General features: G+C 41.8%; 1 protein-coding gene across 1 annotated transcript; it reads right to left on the reverse strand.

Moving 5' to 3' along the window:
* Positions 1-1,660: 1,660 nt before the first annotated feature.
* On the reverse strand, positions 1,661-4,627 carry LOC123234485 (mediator of RNA polymerase II transcription subunit 24). The gene has a single exon (XM_044660384.1). It carries the CDS (start codon positions 4,625-4,627, stop codon positions 1,661-1,663), a length of 2,967 nt encoding a protein of 988 aa, XP_044516319.1.
* Between the last annotated feature and the right edge of the window lie 4,241 nt (positions 4,628-8,868).

The following is an 8,868-nucleotide window of genomic DNA, read 5'->3' on the forward strand; positions in this document are numbered from 1 at the left end:
AAAGTACCCCAATAGCCAACTCTTCTAACCCATCCTGGGAAGAAACCCACACCATAGTACAATGTAGTATCCTGGGAGGATACATGAGAGACTAATCAGGGAACAGAATTAAAATTTATATGTCCGTAGCATTGTGTGGTTTATAAAGCACCATACCAGTATCCCTATGAGGTAGATTCACGTGTATTAATTATCTCCATTTTACAGATGAAGAAACTGAGACTCAGAGAAGTTACATGACTCTGCCCCATGGTCATACAACATGATTCAACAATGATTAAGAGCCTACTAAGATAAAGAGGCAGCCTGGTGTAGTTGATAAAAGGCCAGTCTTCGTCAGGAAGTCCTGGGTTCAACTTCTGTCTCTGACACACTGGCTGGTTCTGTGGCCCTGGGTTAGTCATTTAACTACTCAATACCCCAAGCAACTCTCTTTATAAAGACTCTCTCAGATTATAAGTCAGCAGAGCAGGGAGCAGTCTTTATAAGGAGAGCTGACTGCCATTTATCTGGTACTCTTAAGTTTTTTGGGGGAAAACTGAGTTAAATGACTTGCCCAGGGTGACACAACTAGTAAATTAGTTCTTTAAGATTTACAGAGCTCTTGACATATGCTATCCCAACTGATCTCCACAACTACCTTATGAGATGAGTGCTATTATTACCCCATTTGCAGATGAGGAAACTGAGGCCGAAAGGGGATAAGTGACTTGCCCAGGATTTGTCTGAGGTAGGATCTGAAATCAGGTCTTCTTGAATCCAAGCCCAATACTCCATCAGCCAGTGTGCCACCCCACTTTGAATTTCTTCACCAGCAGATCCCTACACCAATCACTGATCTGGTCTGAAAAACTGGGTAAAACAGCCACACCTCTAAAAGGGCTTACATTCTACTGGTTATGGAGAGGGGCAAAGATATAGTATATACATAAATAAATACAAAGTAATTTTTAAAGGGGATGAGAAGTCAAGGCTTGAGATGGGGTGGAGATGAGGATTGATCAGATCAGGAAAGGTCTTAGGGAGAAGTTGCTAGGTTTTGAAAGAAGCCAGGCATTGCAAGAGGCAGAGGCAAGGAGGGAAGGCATTCAGGGCATCTGTCCCTGGGTTAGCAAGAATTTGCTCCAAGATCCAAACTCAGATCTCCTGATTCTTAAGTTCTTTTCTGGAGGTGAGAATACAGGAGAGGTGGAAAGGATTGTTATCTTTCTACAGTGGTCCTAGATGACTCAAAGCAAGTGGCAAAGCAAAAGTTGACTGAGGGGAACTGGGGTGGGGGAGGTAACAAGGCATTCATGAGAAAAGGAGCCAAAGTTCAGCCCTGAGGAATGGGCCTTTATTCATCTGAGCCCATGGAAGCACCAATGCCCAAGGCAGCCACTGGAAGCAGAAATGGAAATTCTTGGTGAGAGGGAAGGGGGAAGCAAACCAGGGAGAGAAAAGGATGGACAGAGGATAAATAGTTGCTAAGGGGCTGATAAGAGGAGACACTGGAGTTTTCCGAAAAGTCTTTCCTAATTAATACTTTGCCATCCCACTAGGAGAGTTCCTAGTCTCTACCCTACATTTCAATCAGTCTCTTTGCAGCTCTCCTTGTTCTTCAGTTTCCTCCATCCCTCAAATTTAATCCAAACAAAAGAACTTCTCCTTCTCCACTTTTTCAGAGTGCAGCAATGGCTTTGGCAGCTACTCGTCGGCCCAGAGGGAGGCTGAGGTCTGTGATGGCCAGAACGACCTTGGGGCTAGACATAGCTGACACCTTGACCAATTCTGACACCGTTATGAAAGGCATGAACTGCAGGATGCTGCCTCTGCTGCTCTGCTCCAGGCAATCCACACACTCCTCCATGAACCACTGCACAAACTGGGTGTGAGGACCTACTGTCCTGGCCCCCAAGATGGAGGAGATTTGCAGGAACAGGTTTGCAAGGACTCGGTTCAGAGGGTCCCTCATATTGACTGTGTGTAGCTGAGAGGCTGACAGAGAACTGCTCATGGACCTGTCAGTGGGACTAGAGAGAACAATGGCATCATCCTCATTTGAACTCAGAAGTCGCATCAACTTTGAAGGCTGTGTATCATCCAGGGGGGAGAGGCTGATGTAGTCCTCAATGTCCTCACGTTGCCTCTTCTTCTGTCGGGAAGATGCCTGCCCCTTGTGAGAAGAGTATGAGCTTAGGGCACACCATACTGCCAGCTTGGCCAGGGCTCTGCCCGGAGGATCCACCAGGCTATGCCATTTGGCAGAGTCTGTAAGAAGGTTAGGAAGGATGTGGCCCAGCAAGATCAGGGTGACTTGCTGCATGTCTAGGCAGAAAATGGAATAGAGCAGCTCCACAGCTCGTAGGGTATACTCCTTTCGAGTCTCCTTCAGCAGCTCCTTGACCAAGTTGTTGCAGAACCAGTAAACACCACCCATATGCAACAGGGTGTCAAAGACATGGATGGACCGGCTATCAACCCAGCCCTTCTCCAGAACTTCTGCAAAGATGCCAGTCAGCACCTCTTTAATAGGTCTTTTGGGGGGCAGGAGGTTCCTATAAGGCATTGTATCTGTGCCAGTAGTTGGGAACTTGATCTGAGTGGCTGTTTGCTGTAGAACATCAGCACACATGTGCTCCAGGATTGAGCTCATTATCACCACCCTCTCATTGTAAAACTGCAGGGTATTCTCACTGTAGAGAGGCCCAACCAGTTGGCGAATCATCTGCAGTGATTTCTCACGTTCATCCAGGTCTAGCATGCGGACATGGGCCACGAGCCAAGCAACAGCACACACCGCCAAGCTACACACCTTGCCCTTGATGTTGTCTGTGATTTTCTGGATGGACTCAAAAGCCAGGATTCCATTCTCCCAGGCATTCAGAATCTCCAAGATGGCAGCTGAGATGCTGAGACAGGCCTCCTGCCATTTCATCTGTGCTAGCTTCATTTCAGAAGAGTTATTGAGCAGGGCCACCAGTGATTCCACCTTGGTGGAATCAGGCCGGAGGCAGGGGTGGTCAGGATTCAGGATCTTGCCCTCCTCAGGCATACAGGTCTGCATCCAGGTCTCAAAGAAGGGTACTTCACCCACAGAGCTTGATTCTGACAGAATGACCTCTGAACCATAGGTCTGGGCCACATGACACAACATGAGAAAGGAGATGTCAAAGAGAAGTGCACGGACTGAAGCTGCTTTGGAGTTTTCAGCATTTATGTGCTTTGTGAATTCATTCAAACTAATGAGTTTTCGGGCAAAGGACGTGAGTTTTCCAGTGGCTGCAGCAGCAGCTAAAAGCAAATCCAGGTTCTTCCCAGAAAGCATATGACCAAGAACCCCCAAAAGCCCTTCTGGAGACTTAGAGTGATGTGCATCCAATGTCTTGAGAATGTTAGTGACTATGGGCTCTGCTCGAAGAATCAATCCTGGATTGGGCTGGATGTTGGCATTTTCAGCTGATTTCAACCAAGGGGCATGTTCTCGGTCAGCTGTACGCTTGGCCATCAGGCTGCTTGTGTTCATATCAGAGAGCAGTCCTTGTTTACTACACTCCTGGAGTAGCAGGTTGATACAATCACAGTTGCAACGCTGGTCAGCCTTTTCTAGCAAGGGTGTGAGCTTCAGCAAGAATTCAAAGGCACAATTGACATCTTCTGTGAAGTCCTTGTCCCCCTGAGGATATTTCTTCAGTTTCACCAAAACCTGAGGAATCTTCAGAAAAGTAAAGGCTGTCCACTTGAGCTCCTCAGTGCCCTCAGGAGATTCAGTGAGTCCAACAAAACAAGCTTTCCAGATCTCGAGGACAAAAAGTGGAGAGGGAATATGCTGCATCCTCTTCACCATCATCAGCTGTTCCACCAATGGCTGCATCTCTCCTGTCAGGTTCATGGTGCCCTCCAGGAGGATCATAGCATGCACTGTGGGGAACCCAGTCTTGTGCAGCTGCTCTGAATGCATAGATAACATGATGGGAATGCTTCTAATGAGAGCTCCACACTCTTCTGCTTGACTCTGAAGATGGCAATTGCTAAGGCTGGCAAAGGTTTCCCCAAGTTTCAACAGTGACTGCTCAATGGCTGTCCAGGAGGAGGCTTCCTCCAGTTTGGCAATATATAGCAGAGCTCGATTCTTGGTACTGCTGAGGAGCTTGTTAAGCTGCTGAAGACACATGGTTAGTTGTTTTTCCCCTTCTGTGGCCCCCATTTCAAGGCCTTTCCGAAATCGTTCTGCAGAGGCAGTTGTACATCGAAGCAGCCAATGAAGGGCACTGAGGAGGGCATGGCACAGACCTATGCACTCCTCTGCCTTGCCATGACAACTTAGCCGGTCACAAAACATGTCCATGATATCCAGTAGGGCCTGGATACAGAGGTCACGGGAAAAATCATCAAACTTGCTGATGGCTGTGAGTACTGTTGAGTAAGACACCATCTGGGAGCTGATAGCGTACTTCAAGTAAGACAGAATGAGAGGATTGGGGGACGGTCCAATCATGGCCTGCTCGAGCAGGGCTTCTGCCAGATTAAGGATGTCCCAGGTAGCTCCCTTGGGGAAAAATTTCTTCATGTTGATGGCCCACTGATAGTCTCTCCATCGCTCCTTCCACGCCTGCAGGATGGCTTGCTTGAGGTTTACCACCTTCATGACTCCACTCTAAGGCAACGAGGACACACAGGAAGCTGGACTAGGTTTTTAAAAGAGAAATTTGAAGAGATTTATTAAAATTTCTTTGTTTGCTTTAAATTCACATCAATTGAAAATTCTTATCCTCTGCTCCATTAAATGTACTTCTTTAAAAAAAAAAAACCCTTAACTTCTGTGTATTGGCTCCCAGGTGGAAGAGTGGTTAGGGTGGTCAATGGAGGTTAAGTGACTTGTCCAGGGTCACACAGCTGGGAAGTGTCTGAGGCCAGATTTGAACCTAGGGCCTCTCATCTGTAGGCCTGACTCTCAATCCACTGAGCTACCCAGCTGCCCCCATTAAATGTACTTCTTAATTAAAGGGAAACATTGTCTGAGGGGTTGTAATTAAGAATTTATCTATCTTGTAGTATTGTTTAATTGTAAATTGTGAATTTGTTTTCTTAAAATGGAATTGTAATCTGGAGTTATGAGTTAATATATTGCCTGGAGATTTATAGCAATTAACCAGCATGTTTCTAGAATTATGAGAAAACTATCCTAAATATTCTATGTATGAGGAATTCCAAAAGATAATTGCTTGATTTCTAGTGACTGATTTTATACAGAATAATTTAGTCAATATGAGAGGATGTAAGTAAGATTTGCTGACCTGATAAAATTTATAATTGCAACAACAGGTGAGAAATAATTTAGCCTTAAGCTGTAGTAAATGAAACATGCTATTTAAGGTGAAATCTTATGGGATTGTAATTGATATTATTCTGAATCTTATTCCAGGTATTCTCATCAAGATATGCTATTAAGGAAATGATTCCTAATGCCTACAGCTCTATGGGATGATAACTAGAATCTTCAGGTGGAGTTCTGTCTCAAGAGAAAAGCTGGGGAACTGACTTTGCTTGGGCAGAGGTAGACCTCCCCTACCTTGATTTCCCTTGAGTTAAAATATTCCCATCTACCCAATTCTGAGCCTAGCTGATAGAATTCTATCAGTTCAAGTGAATACCTTTAGAAATACCTGCAACTCACATCAGACTAGATGGTGATGGAGGAAAGTGGTTCTCCATTTCCCTTTTCATAGCATCTCCTTTTTCTTTTTGTGAACTTAAGATTAAATCCTTACCTAATAGGTTAATGCTGAAAACATCTAAGCTAATAATTTAAAAGTTCTAAATATTCAACATGATATACATATTACACATATATTATATATACAGATATACATCCCATGATTCAACAATACCATTACTAGATCTGTATCCCAAAGAGATCAAAGATAAATGATAGGAGTCTCTATGTATGAAAATATTTACAGACACTTTTGTGGTTAAAAACTGGAAATTTAGAAAGTTCTTGTATGTAATTATGATAGAAATTTTTTCTAAGAAATGTATCTTATTTTGTATTTCTATTCTATTTTTCTATTCTTTTCTATTCTATATTCTAAGAATTTCTAAGAATTGACTACAGTGATACCTTAATACCAGAACACCTTAAGTCATGAGAAATTTGAGATATAAGAAGTCATGATCCAGATTTTTTGTTTTAAGTCATGAGCAGAGAGTTGAATCACAAGCTTCTGCCACCCTCCACTAGATAACCTCAAGAACATATGGTTTCACAAGTTACATTAGGTTGTTTAATTTAGTTCAGTGTTTATCTGACTGTGCAAGCATCAATATTGAGTTGCTTTTGCTTTCTTCTTTATTTTTCTCTTTATTATCAGTTTTTTTTGTCAAATTTCTTAACTTTTAACCATAAGTCCCAATGATAGAGAAATTAAAGGAGTTATAACAGCAGCGTAATGAAGTTTTTGCCGGAAATTAGTGGGGAGGAGACTGAGGTGGAAAAGGTAATCAGTACAATAGAGAGTAAGGAAATGTTGAGGATTTGGGAAAAAATTTTAAAAGTTTATTGAAAAGATTCACTCAGAAAAAGTTGTAACAGGTCATGTGTTGGAGCTGTGAAACAACACTTGTTTCACAGAGTATCAAAACATTCTGAAGGAAAGGAAGAAACACATCATAAATAACATGTAAAGTCAATTTTGCATTTTAAATGTAGTGTTATGTGTGTAGAAAGTAAGTTATGTTAATCAATAGTGCAAGAAATGAAAACCTTCTCTGCCAGCATCTTTTCCTGACCTTGAAGGTAAATAACATTTCATAAGCAAGTTTATTTCCTTACATTCTTTCTTTCTTTTTATCTATAAATATATTTATCTGTTATGTATAAAGTGCATTTTCATATTTAAAAGCACATAAAACAAAACAAAAAATTGTGTTTTTCTGGGGCTGGAACAGATTAATTGCATTTCCACTAATTTAAGTGGGAAAATTCAATTTGATACACGAGCAAATTGAGTTATGTGCTTGGCCATGGAACAAATTACACTATTGTGTTAAGGTACCACTGTATCAGAATGGTTTCAGAAAAATTTTCTTGTTCAGGTTTTTTTTTTAATCATGTGTAGTTCTTCATGACCTTATTAAGAATTTTGTTGGCAAACATACTAGAGAGCTTTGCCATTTCCTTCTCTCATTTATAGAATAAGAAAACTAAGATGAATGGTTTAAAGTGACCTGCCGAGGTTGTCATAGTTAATAAATGTCTGAAGAAAGATATGAACTTACAATGAGGAAATTTCTTGACTCTAGCCCTGGCACTCTATTCATGGACCACCTAGCTGCCCCTAGAAAACTTGAGAAGACATATGAAATTAGTTCAAAGGGAACTGAGCAGAATCAGGAGAATATCATAAACAGTATGAAAGCAATGATTTCCTGTGAAAGACTTAGCTACCTTAAATAATAAAATGATCTGAGACAATCCAAAGGAACAAAATTGAAAAATGCTATTCACTTTTAGACAGAGAATTGCAGATCAAAACATACTTTTTTCACTTTATTTTTCTTAATTTTCTTTTTTGTACAACATGCCTAATGTGGAAATATTTTACATAACCTCAGATCAATAATTGATTCATTTTGTCTTCTCCTTGGGAAATGGAGGAGTGGGACAGAGGGAAGGTATTTTCAATTAAAATATTCAAAAATATTCAAAATATATATATATGTATATATATATATATTTTAAAGGAAGGTCTATAGCCATGATGGCAAACCTATAGCACATGTGCCAAAGATGGCACATAGAGACCTCTCTGTGGGCACATGCACCATCATCTGCCAGGGTTAATTACTAGAAGGGCAGAAGGATTTGGGTGGAGCTGCTCTCTTTCCCTTTGTAAGATTTAAAATTAAGTTTGACTAAATATGAGAGTTATAAAAGTAAATCTGTGGCTTCTATTCATAAAAGATTAACCCTTAAGTCAGAAAAAACTGTTAGCTTTTATTTACAACAAGGTAGAGATATTAAAGTAAGAAATATAGGAAGGAGGTAAAGAATTGTTTGGCCTACCAGTCTAAGTAGTGATCATGTGAAGTCCAGCTCAGGCCTGGGAAAGGTCTCCCTCAAGTCCCAATCGCCACTTGGAAGTTCCAGTGGTGTCTTCAGCCAGAAATCCAACAAAGTGAGCCTCTTCCTTCAGCCCAAGTCACTCATCCAGCAAGCTTCTCCAGTGCAGAATGCTCCAGCCCAGGACAAGTCCAGGAAAAAGTGTCTCCCTTTAGCTGGATCACCTTTTATACCCGTTTCCACACTACTTTCTGTCTTTCCCCCTCTTCACAGGAACCAATCACAGCTTTTCAATTTGTTTAGCACTGCCTGGGGAGGGGCATGGAGATAATGCTTGAGGAGGTATGAGTTTTCTCTAGTAAGTGACTTGTGAACTCTCTTACTTAATAGTTAGCTAGGTGCTAAGTAGGGGTACTTTAAGTTCTTGATTTGATTAAATTAAAGGCTGCTGATTGATTACATTAAAAAAAACTAAAAGAGTCTAATTCTCTCTTCACACCTTCTCAACCACACTTCCTTGCCCCTCTACCCAGCAGGCCAGTGGAAGTATTTACTCCCTCCCCTAAGCAGAACACTTGGGCTGCTCTCCTCCCCCTCTCTACATGAGCCTCTCATCACCTACCCCTCTGCCAAGCAGCCCAATGGGAACACTCCCTCCCCTGAGTGGAGCATTCATGCTACTCCTCTCCAGTTCTTCCTTTACTGAGGTAAAGTGGGGAGAGTAGAGTAATGTAGCAAACAGTCTTGTGGGGTGGGGAATGAAATGCATTCTCTAAAAGGTTCGCCATCACTTAAGGTGACATGGAATTTGTTGTTTGGTTTGT

This window comes from Gracilinanus agilis, chromosome 2, assembly GCF_016433145.1.
Source record: "Gracilinanus agilis isolate LMUSP501 chromosome 2, AgileGrace, whole genome shotgun sequence".
NCBI classification, from domain to species: domain Eukaryota; kingdom Metazoa; phylum Chordata; class Mammalia; order Didelphimorphia; family Didelphidae; genus Gracilinanus; species Gracilinanus agilis.